This window comes from Myxine glutinosa, chromosome 10 (genome assembly GCF_964187855.1).
Source record: "Myxine glutinosa chromosome 10, kmMyxGlut1.1, whole genome shotgun sequence".
In the NCBI taxonomy this organism is placed as follows: Eukaryota; Metazoa; Chordata; class Myxini; order Myxiniformes; family Myxinidae; genus Myxine; species Myxine glutinosa.
Genome location: NC_136270.1, coordinates 23,896,441 through 23,914,737, shown reverse-complemented (window position 1 = coordinate 23,914,737; position 18,297 = coordinate 23,896,441). Strand labels below are relative to the sequence as shown.

Below are 18,297 nucleotides of genomic sequence, written 5' to 3'. Positions count from 1 at the left end.
GCCTAAACATTCCTTAAAAGGTAAGTTGAAAAAGAGACTCCTGACGATAAGAATGTAATGATTGATAAAGCGACGTTCTTCAATATCCTTTCATAGGCAACACTGGATGACCTACAGTCGGAACAGGACAAGGTGGCATCCTTGCACAGGAACAGCAACAAGCTGCAGGGAAAGGTCTCAGAGGTGAAGCTTGGACATACTAATGATATCTTCATTTTGAAAGCCATACATAAGGCCTTATGTGCAATACTTTGTGGTAATTATTGATAAGCAAGCGATGGTGTGTAAGTGCTGTTATAAATATATGTATATACAGTCACGTGAAAAAGTAGGTACACCCCATGTAAAGTTTTGACTTTTTCAACATATTTCAACATACAGCTATTTGATCTTCATTTCAACAATATTGATAGATAAAGGTGATATAATATAACAAATATCATGAAACATTTACATTTTGTAGTCCATTGTATAATTTAAATAAACATAAATGCAAATTTCGCATGTGGAAAAAGTAAGTACACCCCTACATTTATCACTACTTCAAATACCTAAAATTAGAATCAGGTGCACCAGCTCAGGTGCAAATGATGAGAACATCGTTCGAGAGGATCTTGGAGGAACCAGTCTTATTTAAACCTCAGACATTTAGTTTGGTTTGCTCTTTGTTGTTGAAGTGTGTGGCGTCACCATGCCTAGATCAAAAGAGCTCTCTGAGGCCTTCAGAAAGAAGGTTATAGATGCCTACGAGTCTGGGAAGGGATTTAAAAAGATCTCCAAACAATTTGAAAACGACCATTCAACTGAGGTGTGCCAGGAGGAAACCTTTGCTGTCCAGAAAGAACATCAGGGCAAGGCTAAAGTTTGCCAATGAACACTTAGACAAAGACCAGCACTTCTGGAACAATGTGCTCTGGACAGATGAGTCAAAGGTAGAGCTATTTGGCCGCAGTACCAGAAGACATGTTTGGCGAAAACCAAAGACAGCATTTGACCACAAGAAACTGATACCAACTGTAAAGCATGGTGGTGGAAATATTATGGTTTGGGGCAGCTTTGCTGCATCACGGCCTGGGCAGCTCACCATCATATAATCCACTATGATTTCTTCATTTTACCAGAGGGTGCTTGAGGATAATGTGAGGCCATCTGTCGGAAAGTTGAAGCTCAACCGAATGTGGACCTTGCAACATGATAATGACCCTAAACATACCAGTAAATCCACCAAGGAATGGCTGAAAAGAAAGAAATGGAGGGTTCTGGAATGGCCAAGTCAGAGCCCGGATCTAAATCCCATCGAGATGTTGTGGGGGGATTTGAAACGAGCTGTGCATGCAAGAAACCCCTCAAACATCGCACAGCTGAAAGAATTCTGCATGGAGGAGTGGGCAAAAATTTCTCCCAGTCGATGTCAGAGACTGGTAGACAGTTATGAGAAACGCCTTCTTGAGGATGTTTCTGCCAAAGGGGGCAATACCACCTATTAGAGCCACGGGTGTACTTACTTTTTCCACATGCGAAATTTGCATTTATGTTTATTTAAATTATACAATGGACTACAAAATGTAAATGTTTTATGATATTTGTTATATTATATCACCTTTATCTATCAATATTGTTAAAATGAAGATCAAATAGCTGTATGTTGAAATATGTTGAAAAAGTCAACTTTACATGGGGTGTACTTACTTTTTCACGTGACTGCATATATTTGTATACATATACACACACACACACACACACACACACACACACACACACACACACACACACACACACGTGGGGTATGCTTACACATTGTGTAAGCAATAACAAACTGTGCTTCCCTACGTAGGTACATAATAAAAAGAAACATTATGATTATTGGCAAGCATCATCGAACTGCTGCTAGATATCAATTTAGATTTATTTATTTTACTGCGTTTTCGATTTTTACGTAAATTTTCATTGAGAATTTCACTGCACAGTTTACAGTTTGAGAAATTACAATTTTGAAATGCGAGATATTGATTGAGGTTTTTTTTTTAACGTTTTTTTAGTTCACATTTATGTTTTTTACGTATATTTTTATTTACGGATGCTTTTTCTTTTTTTACATTTACGGGCATTATCTTAATGTTTATTTCAGTTTGCATTTAACAAAATTACGATTTTCAAACGTTCGATATTGATTGAGGTTTTTTTTTAAACGTTTTTTCAGTACACATTTATGTTTTTTACGTATATATTTATTTACGGATGCTTTTTCTTTTTTACATTTACAGGCATTATCTTAATGTTTATTTCAGTTTGCATTTAACAAAATTACGATTTTCAAACGTTAGATATTGATTGAGGTTTTTTTTAAAATGTTTTTTTAGTACACATTTATGTTTTTTACGTATATTTTTATTTGTGGATGCTTTTTCTTTTTTACATTTACGGGCATTATCTTAATGTTTATTTCACAGTTTGCATTTAACAAAATTACGATTTTCAAACGTTAGATATTGATTGAGGTTTTTAAAAAAATGTTTTTTTAGTACACATTTATGTTTTTTACGTATATTTTTATTTACGGATGCTTTTTCTTTTTTACATTTACGGGCATTATCTTAATGTTTATTTCACAGTTTGCATTTAACAAAATTACGATGTTCAAACGTTAGATATTGATGGAGGTTTTTTTTGTTTTTTTTACGTACGCGTTTACGTTTTTTTAACGTTAAATTTCATTTTCGGACCCTTTCCGTCGGTTCTGTGATTTTTCCTGGTGTACCGGATTCCATGTCCATCGGCATGCCAAATTTCAGCTTTCTACACCACCCGGAAGGTACCGAACATTAATATCAGTCAGTCAATTAGTCAGTCAATGGTTAAAAAGAGCTATATACAATATATATATATATATATATATATATATATGTATTTTTTTTTTTTTTACACACACACACACACACACACACACACACACACACACACACACACACACACACACATACACGTACATTTTCTAAGTAATGTACAATAAAATAATGTATTTAACCTCCAAACCTACTACAGCTTAAGTGTTGTGCTTTCTATAGTTGGAAGATCTCCTGGACCAGGAACGGAAGTTAAGATTGGAGGTAGAGAAGGCTCGTCGTAAGCTCGAGATGGATCTTAAAACAACTTTGGAGAGTCTGGTGGAAATGGAACACAGTAAGATAGAGTTTGAAGAGATTGGAAAGAAGTGAGTCCGCATACGCCCAACATGGCTATCTTTCATTTAACTTTTTCTACTCCTTTTATTTACATTATGCTTATGAAAAAACAAGCCATCTCTTTATTACGCATGCTAAAGTACCAAATGTTTGTTCCTCTCTCCTCCCTCCTCTCACTGCTCATCTCCTCCCCACCTCTTTATTCCTTTTTTCCCTCCCCTCTCTCCTCTTTTTTTCCCCTCCGCGCCCATATCTCGGAATTGTATGGACCGATTTTTGTCATACTGGGTACAAATACAACACATTAAGGTATACATATGCACAGCATTTTATTTCGTGATGCGATCAAAAATGTCCAACTGGCGGTAAAAATACCCCATGTTGAACACGTCCTCAACCATTTCTCGGACATGCATTTACCGATGTTGTGCAAACTTGGCACACAGATAATGAATAATGACTTACATATGCACATCATTGCCTTTCGAGATCAGATCCAAGATGGCCGAGTGGCGGCCATTTTGTTCCTTTTTTTTTTTTTTTTTTTGTATACTGAATCGAGGCTCGTGAAAGAGCTAAAGCTACTTAAAGAGCTACTTAAAGAGCTACTTAAACGTGTCCCCAACCTTTTCTTGAACAAGCACAATCAGGTTTGTTCAAACTTGGCACAAGCATAGTACATGATGGCATACATGTGCACCTCACTTTATTTTGTGATCTAATCAAAAATGGCCGACTGTCCCGAACCTCTCTTGTTCAGTCTCTTTCCACAAGCGCACATGAGCCAGAGATGTGCCGCCGCCCGTGACCAAGCCAGAACAAAGAGGAAACGCGACCGCCTCCAATGAACATCAGGACAGAGAGAAGAGCGCGACTGCCTTCGACGAATGTCAGGACAAAGAGAGCGAAATGCGACTGCCTCCAACAACCCCCAGCAACAAGAGAAATGTGACCACCTTCGACAAATGTTAGGACAAAGAGACCAATATGGCGAGACAGTTTGTCTTTCATTCAGCTCTCGAATGTTCGACCGCTGACGTCACACTCTGTCCAATCACCGAGTGCTACTCCATCATCCATGGCATCTCTACCAATCGTGAAGGCCGGGGCGTGGCCTCTTTGTTACGAGTCGTTGGGGGGCCGAGTCTAATCTCTGTTCAGGAATATTCGGATGACGTCATTCCCTTGCCGATCGGCAAATGCTGTTTCTGTCGGCCCTGGTAGCGCAGTGAGTGAATGAGTCCATTTGTTATAGTTGTTTTACTGCGTCCTTGATTTCCTGGCTGGCCGAATGTAATAAAACTGAAGGGAAGACAACAGGAGGCAAATTACACACTAGGGAATTAATCTTTAAGCCCTATAATTAATTAGCACAAAGCCACGCCCCTTATGGCGACATGCATATGCTCTTACATGGACACGTGGCCCACTTGCGTACATCGAGATGGCTTCGCGGCATACGGAGCATGCTAATCTACACATTTTAAAACTTTCTTATGAGGTATTTCATGCCTATCCTCATAAACGTATCAATATTTACGTCATTTATTTTCAAGATCAGATTCAATTTGGCTGACTAGCGGCATATTCGTTACTTAAATGTGTCCCCAACCATTTATTGAACATTACATGGTCCGATTTTGTTCAAACTTGGCACAAGCAGAGTGCATGATGGCATACACATGCACCTCACTTTATTTTGCGATCTGATAAAGATAGCCGACTGACGGCCTTTCACTCCTTTCAGCAAAATTACTAAAACCACGGGGGCTATGACATTTTATGTCCTTTTCTTCTTGTTTATAGATTTAACACAACCTCCATCCACCAACCCATTCTCTCCTGCCCTACATTTCCAGTGGGTACATAGTACATAGTATGTACATGTCCCCAAAAAGCACTATCACATGGTGATGTAACCACAGGAGGATTTAGCAATAGAAGCGAAACCTTGTAATGTCACCAAATTAATTGTTTGTTTTCCAGAAATGTCCATTTCTCTATGATGAATACGGTTCCTTGTACTCTCATACTGTTGTTGAAAAGGAAGAAAGAATCACATTATTTACTCTCCTAATTTGGCCAATAACAACCACCCATGCATTTAACAAAGTACATTCTGCCTTATGCTCAGCTGATGAGTGGTTCGACATTGAGACGCAAAGGTTACCCGCTCCGCACGTGCATTTTTAGGAGGGAGTATGAAATAAACACTTTGAACGCCCAGCTCGAGGAAGAGCAGAGCTTGGTCATCAACTTGCAGCGCAAGATCCGAGAACTACAGGTCAGTGTTGGTTTTACCTCTCAAGTGAGAGCCAAGTGGTGAGAGCAATTCATTAAAATTCGACAAAATGGTGTAGGAATAATTGGACATTAGAACAAATGCATTACATTTACCTGCTATTATATTCTTAACCCTGCTCACCTCCTCTTTCGCAGTCACAGTCAGAGCAGTTGGAAGAGGAACTTGAGGCTGAAAGAGCAGCAAGAGCAAAGGTAGGAGAAAGTACTCTTTTTGTCTGCTTGTCCATTTCCCACATTTGTTTTTCACCTCTTTCCGTATCATTCCAATCTTTCTTCCTTTAATTTTAGCAGGTTTTGTTTTCGTTTGACTTTACGATTAAGCACTGAAATCCGAAATCAGTGCTTACTTATACCATGAAAATGGTACAAACGTGGTTATATAGATGCAGAATTGGACTGCGGGGTCATCCACAGGTTGAGGTTCATGCCTTCCATGGCTTCAGTGACACAGCATACCCAACTGCTTCCCAACGGATGTGGTTTTGTGGTTGCCATTGGCTAATACTCACTCATTCTCCATTTTATGGCATTTTCTCCATCAAGGGTTTCACTAATCCTCTCAGGCTACCTGAGTTGCCATGATCCACTCCAACTGGATCATGGGTATTTTTTGGAGACACCATCTCCTTACTGGTTAGTCTGGCCCCCAAACGGAGCTCATCCACCCTTTGTCAGGTGTTGCTTTTAGTCCTGCAAGGTGTCACAGTCACTCTTCCCACAGGCAAGCAAGTGAGGGGAGTCAGTTTCGTCACTGACTACCCAAACGTGTGGGTTACATGTTACTAGTGATAGTCTAAAAACTTACCTGACTGAAAAGTCCATTGATACCTTTCATAGCATCTTTATATCTCTTCTTGTTTCCACCGTTATAATTACAGGTGGAAAAACAGCGAATGGACTTGGCAAGAGAACTAGAGGAGCTCACAGAGCGTCTGGATGAGGCTGGTGGAGCCACAGCTGCTCAAGTGTGTCATCTTCATAATCCGAGAGTATTTGTTTCTACATTGTTTGGTTGGCCCGTTGAATGAAATGGAAATGAAAACTCACCAATTGTCCCTGTGCACAGATTGAGCAAAACAGGAAGCGCGAGACAGAGGTTCTCAAGCTTCGGCGAGAACTGGAGGAAGCAGCACTACAGAGCGAAGCCACAGTGGCCGCTTTACGTAAGAGGCACACAGATGCTGTGACAGAGATGGCTGAGCAGCTGGACTCACTTCAACGTGTGCGCAGTAAGTTGGAGAAAGACAAGCAAGGTCTGAAGATGGAGGTCGACGATCTTGCCTCCCAAGTGGAAGTTCATCAGAAGTTCAAGGTGAGACAATCTAAATGTCTATACAGTACATGATTGTCCTACAATTCACTTTCTTGCATAACTGTTCTCCCTCATTATCAATATATGTATCCATTGTTGTGAGCTGGGGCCTTTGAGCCTCCCAAAACCATTATGCAACTTTATGCTTGCAGTGGACAGATTCACTCATGCAATGCACAGAGCTCGGACCCTTAGACCTTTTCACAAGTAAATTGGATCCCTGTTTGGTTTCATTTGATGTCAGCTTATTGAAACGAAAGCACTAGGAACATGGCCAGAGGCCAGTTTTGCAAATATAAAACTTCAGTTTGTTACTGATTACTTGTTGAAGAACATAAAAAAATTAATAATGATTCAATTCTGCAAGCATTCACAGTACACATTCAAACTCCTATTATATAAAAATGAATAGCCCCAAGTGGGACAGACGCTCGTCTCCCGATGGAGGCTGGTCATATTTGGGCTGCATTAGGTTATAAAGGCGGTCTTAAGGGTCTGAAAGGGTTTTAGGGTTCTAAATATCCTTTTGAGGAGGTTCAGTCATTCAAACTTCAGCCATAACCATGCTTGGGCAAACCACATTTCAACATTGGCCTCCATAGACAGCTGCCGAATGGGCATCCTCCATCATACAAAGTCCGTCCTTGGCTCACCTGAACTTCTATCCACCTACAAGGCCTTCATCCGCAGCTTGATAGAGTACGGCTCTCTCCTCTGGGCTGGCTCACCTGCCCCACATCTTGCTCAGCTTGACGCTGTGGAAACCAAGGCCTTTAAGATAATTGGAACCTCTAGCGCGGAAGCTGAGTATACGGGCTTATCACCGCCATCGCAGACAGGTCGATGGTCTCTATGTTTTCTACTGCCTTCTTTCTGGTCGTGCACCCTCTGCTCTTTCCATGTTTCGGACCTCTCTCCTCCCCCCAAACCCTCCTCCTCCACATGTCCCCACCTTCCTCTGCCATGTCTCTGCAGGACACACACATTCCACCATCAACCCTCTTCTGGTAAAACTTCCTAAATCCAAGATCACTGCTCACCTCTACTCATTTGTTCCTCTTTTTTCCCCCGCCTTGTGAATCAACTTATACATCTTCTTCAATCTCATTTTTCCCTCCAGTTCTTCAAGGCAGCTGTTCACTGCCATTTCAGATCATCCCCAAACCAAATCCATGATATTTTCTACCCTTGTGAACCCCACGCCAATCCCTCCTAATTTTCCAGCTTTTCGTCCTTGTTGTTTCCTTCTCCATGCATGTGTGTTTTGCATCCTGTTTTGTTTGTTACGTCCTGATCTGTTAATTGTGCTAGCTCTTCCACGAGCCTCAACTATGTCTAGAAAAAGGGTCTTTGGAGTCTTAAAGAGTCTTAGGAGTCTTAGGGGTGTTAAGGTTTTTCAATAGTATGTAATTAATACACCTATTCACGTTCTGTATGGACAAACAGACAAATAGACAAACGGACCCAAATGCAATACCTTCTCCTCTGGTGAGGGCATCCAGGACATACAAACATCTATTACATTTAGAGTTAATTAGCTCATTATCTTACCATCTGGATGAAAATTTTAAAAAATTGTTCCATTTATTTTTGCACATCGACTTCATAAATCATCATGCCGAGTTTCAAAACGATCCGTTGAGCCACTTCGGAGGAGTAAGAAAAAACTAAAAATGTTAATGGACCCATTTACCGACTGACTGACGGAAGGAAGAAAGGACGGACTGACTAAAGAACGTCGTTATGGCTTTAGCATCTCATCTCAAATTGGTCGAAGACCAGCTAAAAAATAAACAAGTACAGATACATTCAAAGTACACCGCCCCCATGCCAAATAATTAAATATCCTCCAGCGCGGCATTTCAGACAAATAGACAAACGGACCCAAATGCAATACCTTCTACTCTGGTGAGGGCATCCAGGACATACAAACATCGATTACATTTAGAGTTAATTAGCTCATTATCTTACCATCTGGATGAAAATTAAAAAAATTGTTCCATTTATTTTTGAGTTACCCCTCAAGTGAGAGGCGCCCATCAGTACCGCCGTGCAGCTCATAGAGACTGTATTTGGAGGGAGAGGTGCACAATATTTGATTGATTAATTGCATAATTAAAATCAATTAAAGATTGTCGTAAAATATTTTCTTAATAAATTGGCTAATAGCATAACTAAACCACTAGTGCTTCATCCGAAGGTGTAACTTTTAGAAATTTAATTAAATAAGTCATTAATTAAAAAAAAAAAAATCAATAAATAATTAATCGATTAATTGATTAATCAATAAATCAAAAATACCCTTTATAGCCACATCACTTGGTAATTGTGGTGTCCAAAGATGAGCTTCCTAGCTCAAAAGGTGTCTCAGATAATGCCCAGATGAGAAAGAAAATAAATAAATGATTAATAATGAAAATAAATAAATATTAATCATAAAAAATTAAATAATTATTCAATTGGCTAATAGAACACATAAACCACCACCATTTCATCCGAATGTGTAACTTAAAAAAAAATTCGTCATTAAACGAATAATTAAATAATTAATCGATTAATTGATTAATCAATAAATCAGAAATAGCCTTTACAGCCAAATCACCTGGTCATTATCATGTCCAAATATCAGCTTCCTAACTCAAAAGGTGCCTGAGATAATGGCCAGAAGAGAAAGGAAATAAATAAGTACTTAATTAATTGATAATAATTAAGTAACGAATCAATTATTTGATTAATAAAAAAACAAAAATAACGTTTTTGACAAAGTACTTGCTCACTATTGTGCCGAAATTTCAGCTTCCTAGCTCAAAGAATGGCTGAGATATCGCCGGGACAAACAAGAAAACAAGAAAACAAACAACCAGAGTGAAAACTGAGTACAGTACTCCCTTTCAGCGTGCGTCATTGCCGAGCCCCCTTCGGTGCCCGGAAATGACGTTATGCAGCGCCTGGAGATGGCATTGGAAAGGAGCGGTGTACAAAAAGCCCTGCTCTGAAGCAAAGTCAGAGCTGGTGCAAAATCACCGCTTTGCACAAAAAAGGTGCAAAAACAGATCCCAGCAACTACAGACCAATCAGCCTTCTCCCAATTATCAGCAAAGTCATGGAATCCATCATTGCTTCAGATATTAAATCTTTCCTCTTCTCCAATGGCTTGATCTCTGATCATCAATTTGGTTTCAGACCTGGTCACTCTACTCTGGACATGCTGCTTCTGCTTTCTCAACAATGGATGGAGGTCCTCAACGCCAAACAGGAAATTAGAGCAGTCTCCCTTGACATTTCACGTGCCTTCGATACGGTCTGGCACCCTGCTCTGCTCTCCAAACTCTCCTCCTTTGGTATCCATGGAAATCTCCACGCATGGCTGGCGGACTTCCTCTCTGGTCGTAGTCAACGTGTGGCCCTGAATGGGTTTCTCTCATCTCCTCTTCCTGTTCAGGCTGGAGTTCCCCAAGGTAGTGTTCTGGGCCCTGTGCTTTTTCTGGTCTTCATCAATGATCTCTCTGACTCTCTTGAAAATCCTCTCTATCTCTTTGCTGACGACTCTACTCTCTGTCGCTCCATTCCTCATCCCTCAGATCGGCAGTCTGCAGCCTCCTCACTCTCTGCAGACCTGGACAAAATCACAGACTGGTCAAACAAGTGGAACATGTCTTTCAATCCTGACAAATCTCACACTCTTACAATGTCTCTCCGAAAGGACCGACTGGACAACCCTCCCATCTACTTTCTCAACAATCCTCTCCAAGAAGTTCTGTCGCTCAAGCTTTTGGGTCTCACTATCTGCCATGATCTTTCTTGGGAAAACCACATTTCCAAGCTGGCCTCCAAAGCCAGTCGCCGACTGGGCATCCTCCGTCGTGCAAAGTCCTTCCTTGGCACACCTGAGCTCCTCACCACATACAAGGCTTTCATCCGCAGCTCAATGGAATACTGTTCCCCCCTCTGGGCTGGTGCTCCTGCCTCACACCTTGCTCGGCTTCACGCTGTTGAGGCCAAAGCTTTCAGAATCATTGGAATCTCCTGCGATGTAGTCAACGCCGAGGGCCTTTCACTCACTCACCGCAGGCAGGTTGGTGGTCTTTCTGTCTTCTACCGACTCCTCTCCGGCCTTGCTCCCCCAGCTCTCTCTGTGCTCTGTCCCCCCAATATTCCTTCAGGTCGCACAAGATCTGCCTGCAACCCTCTTATGGTTAAACTGCCAAAGTCTAGGCTCTCTGCTCACCTTCACTCTTTCATTCCCCTTTTCTCCCGCCTCTGGAACAAACTTCCCCACTCCCTTCAATCCCACTCCTCCCTCCAGGTCTTTAAAACAGCTGTTCACCACCATCTCTTATCGTCCCCCATCGAAAACCTTGATCTTTTCTACCCCCGGTAATTCACCCCAGAGTCCTTGCAGTGTTCATATGTTTTAATCCTCTCCCACCTCCCCCCAAGTCCTCCCGATGTCCCTGCTCTCAAATGTTGTGTTTGTGTCCTTCCCCCACTTCCCCCTCTCTTTTGTGTCCTTCCCCCTCTCTCCCCATCTTGTCTGCCGCTCCCCTTGTTTTTTGTGTTTTGTGTGTCGGTTTGTCTTTTTGTGTGATTAATGTTAGCTCTTTCACGAGCCTCGATCTTGTATACAAAAAAAAACAAACAAAAAAAAAAAACAACAAGTCATTTTCACACTACAGTATTGAATAGCTTTCAGATTTTTCTTGGACAGTGCCATGTAGGAACAATGCAAATGTATAGCTTTATAATGAGTGAACATTCTTTCACGTGTACTGTATGTCTTTATATCTTGCACAAGCAAATATACCTTGACGCCATACAGAAGATAGGGAAGAAATAGGAGGTGATAGGGACAAGGGACATATGTTGAAGGACGTATATTGTACTATGTCATCATGTGGCTTTTCTCATAACAGGTTCACTAAACCAGATGCCACAACCATTATTTGTCACTTTTAAAACTTCCCTTTCCTTTGGTGCTTTGCCAGCATTACAAGACTTTTGACACTCCATTGACACTCCATTGACACCTTTCCACCATTTAACATTGTTTTTTAATCTCCCTACTACTCTGAGACAACAGCTCTACATTACAGTGTAGTGATTTGGTAGATTATATTGGTTATTGACACCCGATCCCCTTACCCTCCCTCCCCCACTCCAAAATATCCACCATCAAATGGTGTTGCTACACAAGATGTTCCTGTCAGTGCCATTCAGGAACGCTGTGTTCATAAGTTCAAGTGCTCCCTGGTAGGGTGCTCAACTGCATTTTACATCCAGGTAGAAGGGCTCACACCTTGCCTCAGGATTTTTTTGGTTGTTGTTTTTTTTAAATACAAGATTGAGGCTCATGTAAGAGCTAACATTAATGACAAAAAAAACAAAACGGACACATAAGACGAAATAAAGGGAGCAGTAGACAAGATAGGGAGAGAGGGGGAAGCACATAAGTGCAACATTTGAGAGCAGGGACATCGGGAGATCTGTGGGAGGTAGAGGGCTTGGGGGGAGGAGGCATGGGAAGGGGGAGTGAGGGGGAGTGGGAGAGGTTATATTATTTTGAAATAATTCATGATTATTGGTCATCGATATTCAATAATATGCAGGTTATCTGGACTGCTCATCCATCGTCAGACCATCTCTAAAACGTCATCAGTTCTTTCCTTATTTGAAACATTTTTATGACAGACTACTGTTAAGAACTGTGGATATCATAAATGGAAATTTGTATTCAATAAACAACAACAACAACAACAAACATGATATTAAAAGTTTTAGACGAAGAGATTCCTTAAAACCCGAATCCTCAAAATATCCACCAACACATTTTTGGTACTGATTCCATACCAGCTCACTTTGAATGTAGGTATCTGCTTTATGCATCCATCCATTTTTGTGCAACTCCTCCTGCTTACATCATTATTACAAGATGGCTGAACTCTATATGGGTGACTTGGGATGACAAAGTTACATGAATAAATTATTCAAAAGACAAAATAAAATAAAAATGACTCATTTTGACTTCATGATATCCTGCAGATGGCAGCAGATTTGACCATGAGGAAGCAAGACGATCAATTAAACGAGCTCACATCACGCTGCGAGGATCTGCAGAAATCCCTCCATGCCGCCAATAATTTTAAGGTCAAACTTCAGGGTAAGTATTCAGCAGAGAAGCTCGTTTGTTCATTGTTGGTAGTAGTTTTGTTTTTACACATGATCGGGCTTTTCACTTGCAGTGGAAAACGGTGACAACCTACGACGTCTTGAGGAGGCTGAGAATAAAATCTCACAACTGAGCCGACTGCGGCTCACGCTCTCCTCACAGTTGGAAGAAACCAAAAGAGCTTTGGAAGAAGAGACTAAGGTCTGTGGCAAAGTAATACGAATGCTCAAAAACATAGGAAAACCAGGATACAACAGACATCGCCTGTCACGCAAACGCATTGTCTTCCACGTTGCTATAGCACAGCGAAGGCAATATAATTTGTGGTTGGGGTCATAAGATCAAACCGTCAGTTCTCCAACAATATGCATCATCATGACGTCACTATGAAACTGCAACCCTTGTGGATGCTGAAGTATTTGTATAGCCTGGTTAATCGACCAATAATACAAAAAGATGTTCAAGCCATGGCAGACTGCAGGGACAATATGTTGCGTTGATGATCCCCAACCAGGATGAAACATGATTCACAGCTGTGCTCTTACCTCTGCTGATGGCATAATGAACCAGACGTTCAGACTTTTAAAATGCGATAGGAACCCCGGTCACAGTGAATTCATTGTAATGGTGATGGCATCATGAGGATATTGATTATTTTAATGCCGTGAATAAACTTGGGTTCCAACATACCAAATATTATTTTAGCCAAGCTTGGTCACAATCCCATCAGCAGTTTCAGAGAAGTGGTTGCAAGTGTTTATGGACAGACGACGCACCATCCCATAAGCTCCCCGGAACTGTGTTCAAGCTGAGCTAAAAACAAAGACCCAATCACATCTCTCACCTCTGACTGGAGAGAATAACCAACTAGATCTCACCTCATCAAGACAGTATATATATACAGTCACATGAAAAAGTAAGTACACCCCATTTAAAGTTTTGACTTTTTCAACATATTTCAACATACAGCTATTTGATCTTCATTTCAACAATATTGATAGATAAAGGTGATATAATATAACAAATATCATGAAACATTTACATTTTGTAGTCCATTGTATAATTTAAATAAACATAAATGCAAATTTCGCATGTGGAAAAAGTAAGTACTTGTAAGAAAAAGTAAGTAAGAAAAAGTAAGTTGTGTGGAGGTGTGGGAACGGTGCAGCATGCACTAAGTGCATGTTCAATAGCATTGGCAGCAGGACAATACAGGTGGCGACATGATCAGGTGCTGGCGGTGGTGGTGCAGATGGTGCAACAAGAGGTGGTGATGTCGAGAGAAAGAAGAGTGGAGAAGGAGACTGATGGGGGAGAGGTGTGGTTTGTCAAAGACGGCCAAGTGGTAAGAGGTGGAAAGAGGAGGAGGTGGAAAGCAAGAGGGCTGTCAGATGCTTGTGATTGGCAGGTGGTGGCGGACCTGAAGCCACAATTGGTGTTCCCAGAGGAGATCTGTGTGACAAGGTTGCGGCCTGACATTGTCATTTGGTCAGGTGCAACAAGACAGGTCATCTTAGGGGAACTGTCGGTACCTTGGGAAGAGAATATGGAGGAGGTGCACGAGAGGAAGAGAGGAAAGTACACTGAGCTGGAGGCAGAGTGCCGGGAGAAGGGTTAGCGCGTTTCGTGTCAGCCATTTGAGGTGGGGTGTAGAGGGTATATTGGCAATTCCTTTTCTGGATTTCTTGCTCGGCTGGGAGTGTGTGGGACAGAAAGAAGGAGGATGTGTGACAAGGTGGCCCAGGTTGCCTTGAAAGGCTCATTTTGGATATGGAGGAAGTTTATGGAGCCACGTCGAACGGTGTAGGTTGGTTGTGTGTGTGGGTTTTTTTTTTGGGGTTTTTTTTTTTGTTACGATTATTATTTCTTATTTTGTGTATATGAGTGAGTGGGTGAGGGTGTGTGTTTTTGCAGGAACTAATTTTTGCATGAGTGTGTGTTTTTGTATGTTGAGTGGTGTATGTTGTAAGGGTAGGTGGTTGGTTGGTGTTGTGTGTGTGTGTGTGTGTGTGTGTGTGTGTGTGTGTGTGTGTGTATGGGTGTGTATGTGTGTGTATGAATGATCTGGTGTGTTTTGTTTGGTGAGTGGTGAAGGGTATAAAGGTGGGTGTTTGAGTGTTCCACCATGTTTGGTGCTGTGGATTCTGGATGTGGAGGTGTTGTTGTTGTAGTCTGCGTTCGCACTGGCTGGGGGTGGGAGTATGTACGCATCCAGGTGTAGTTGCTGCATGTGGATGTGTATGTGCCCCTGCTGGCCCACCTTAGCTGACCATATCGAGGTTGAAGGGCCGAAACGGGATGATGCTGCGGACCTCGACTGAGGACCCGGTCAGTGCGGCACACTTGTGACCCGGTGTGTTTTGAACTTATATATATATATTGTTGCAGCTCTCGGACGTCGGCTCTCCCCTTATCAAGGGGGGGTTAATCCTCTTGTCCTTTTATCTGGCCGACGCGAGTCCTGGAAGTTACAACGTTCCTTCCGGTCGGTATTAAATAGGGTTATTGGTCGACTTAGTCCTAATACCTAATTACTAACACCGACCGTGAAGCAAGGAAATAACTCCCGCCCGAACCACCGCGTTAGTGGACACGCAGAGCGAAGCGAGCCGCGATTCGGGCCGTTAACAAGGACTACACCCGATTATGGCGGTTCCGATCGTGCCACGCTTACCCAATGAGAGAAAAGACTGATGCGATCGGATAAGAGGAAACCAGGAGAATAGGAAGAACAGATGGGTTTATTAATTATGTACAAAGTAAAGAGGAAACGAAAGAAGGGAATGTACAAGGAAGAGGAAGAAGCAGTTACACAGGGCAGCCTTAAACAATCTTATCTTATTCCCTGGACAAACGGGCCCGTCTCACACACACACTCACACGGGGATTGTAGATGGTAAGGTGGAACAGGTTGATGGTCACCAGCGCGTCCAGGCACCAATCCGGTTCCGGTCCAGCGGACGAAACCCGGCAGGAAGGCTGGTACTAGTGTACAGTGTACGTAATAGTTGCACACTCGCGCCAAACGCCCCCTCTCCAAGGTCCTGCTTTGAGCTCCCAATGCCAACGAGCCCTCTCTGATCAAGCGCATGTACCCACGAGTTCGTTGTATTGTGCGCTCTCCCAATACGTCCTGTCAACACCAATCTTTCAACGAGTCCTCTCAAGGCGAGCTCTTCTCATCAGTCCTGTTGCCAAGCGCATGTACCCACAAGTCCTCTTTAATGAGCGCCGCTGCATAAGTCCCCTGGTAAGTCCTGTGAAAGGGCTTTGCGTTCGCGCTTTTATAAGTGAACCAGCGATCGCTCCGCCAGCCCAAAAGCCATGCCTATCAGGTGATCTTACATCAGCCCTGGTTGGCTGGTCATCGCTTACCGGCCCCGCCCTGATGGTGGGTTGACGTGGCCACACCTCCATTCTTGTGCTCTCCCCCTTTTTTTCGGGCCTCACCTCGTGGCTTATGGCGGCGGTGAGCAAGCTCATGGGCAGCAAAGGCTGCTGCTGCTGGCCGAGGATCGTACCAAATTGGGAGGGCCGTGGGGTACAGACAGGAGGGCGCGTAATGGCGTCGCTTGGAGAGTGAGGCTGTCAAAATGGACGGAATGGGGCCTACTCCTTATTTGATTGACACAACGCAGATTCAACTATTGGAAACATGGCCTTATCTATACACATACTAATGAAATAACTGAAGTCCTATGGTGACCTACGTGTTGCTTGTGGCCTATCTATGGAGTGCTGCCTTTAACCTTTAATGATGTCATATTTACACAAGTGTGGGTTCTCAAAACCGCAACAATATATATATATATATATAAATATATATATATATATATATATATATATATATATTATATATTATATATATATATATATTATATATATATATTTATATATATATATATATATATATATACAGGGTGCTTCAAATAGATTGATACAACTTTGACTTCCTGTCATGTCTTTGTTTTTTGACCTATACCGTTTTCCTTTTCAGGGTGTGGTGGTGTTATCGTGGTATTTGTTCCCTGAGATTTCTAGCTCCGTAGCTCAACTATGCTATGGACAGTGGAGCAGAAGATAAGAGTGGTGATTCTGTGGTATGAGGCTAAATCATATGTTGACATCCGCCGGAGGTTCTGCCTGGAATATGATCTCAGGAACACGTTATGGACCCACAAATTGTGCCATTCAAGGTATTGTGAAACATTTTGAGCACAAGGGCACAGTGCACAACCAGACCAATGGCAACAGTGGCAGGCCAGCATCAGTAACCAAGAGCCAAGCCAACATCGACGCCGTGCGGGATTCTGCAGTGGACAGTCCCAAGAAGTCCCACCGCTGGCGCTCCCAGGAGCTGGGCATCAAAATAACATCACTCTGGCGTATCCTCACCCAGTAACTGAAGCTTTTCCATACATCATCTCCATTAGGTATAAACTGAGTCAAGATGACATGAGAAGGAGACTTGATATGTGCAATTAGCTCAGTGATAGGATGGAGCGGTACCCAAACTGGATCAACCTGATGTGGTTCAGTGATGAAGCCCATTTACACTTTAACAATGCCATCAACAACCACAACAACATTTTCTGGGGAGCAGAACCACTTGAGATCAATGAGAGGCACCTGAAAGAGCCTACGGTGACATGCTTCTGCGCCTGCAATGCCAGATGGGGAATGCTAGGGCCTTACTGGTTTGAGAATGACAAAACCAGGATGGTGACGATCAACGATGAGCGCTACCGGGCCGTGCTCCAGAAATTCCATGATGATCTAGCCCAAAAGGTCACCCCAAACCAGCTCAGCATGACCTGGTTTATGCAGGATGGTGCATCCCCGCATACAGCTGGTGACACCATCACTATCCTGCAGTAGCTCTTCAGAAACCGCCTCGTTGCCCTGGGCACCCCATTGCTCAGACTTGAACCCTCTGGACTACTGTTTCTGGGGGGCTGCCAAGGGCTCTGTCTGCATCAACCACCCTGCCACACTGGATGATCTGAAGCAGGAGGAGTCAGACTACCTCCAAGCAGTGCCACATGAGACCTACAGGAAAGTTGGACAGAACTTTGGAGTCAGTCCATTGTCCTGTGTGTATATACAATGCCTGTCTGAACCGCGGAGGGCACACATGGAGAATGTCAATTACAAGGTTTTTGCGTAAATGCCAATTTCAGACCTTGGCCTCTCACTAACTCTGGCAGTGACGAACTGCAACAGCAATCAGTGATAGAAAATACTATGTCATAAGCTTTCAATAAATGTTTGGTTCACGTTCCTGAGCTTTCTGTTTCTTTGTGAATAAACGTTTAAAGTTGTATCACTCTTTT

The 18,297-nt window shown here is 42.5% G+C and overlaps 1 protein-coding gene across 1 annotated transcript in view; it reads left to right on the top strand.

Moving 5' to 3' along the window:
- LOC137434338 (uncharacterized) overlaps positions 1 to 18,297 on the top strand; it is a 123,834-nt gene that overhangs the window by 66,006 nt on the left and 39,531 nt on the right. The window contains exons 24-31 of the mRNA XM_078785175.1: positions 97 to 183; positions 3,066 to 3,211; positions 5,376 to 5,466; positions 5,622 to 5,678; positions 6,365 to 6,451; positions 6,553 to 6,798; positions 12,838 to 12,955; positions 13,038 to 13,165. Coding sequence (XP_078641301.1) covers positions 97 to 183; positions 3,066 to 3,211; positions 5,376 to 5,466; positions 5,622 to 5,678; positions 6,365 to 6,451; positions 6,553 to 6,798; positions 12,838 to 12,955; positions 13,038 to 13,165 — 960 coding nt within the window. The remainder of the gene's footprint in view (positions 1 to 96; positions 184 to 3,065; positions 3,212 to 5,375; positions 5,467 to 5,621; positions 5,679 to 6,364; positions 6,452 to 6,552; positions 6,799 to 12,837; positions 12,956 to 13,037; positions 13,166 to 18,297) is intronic.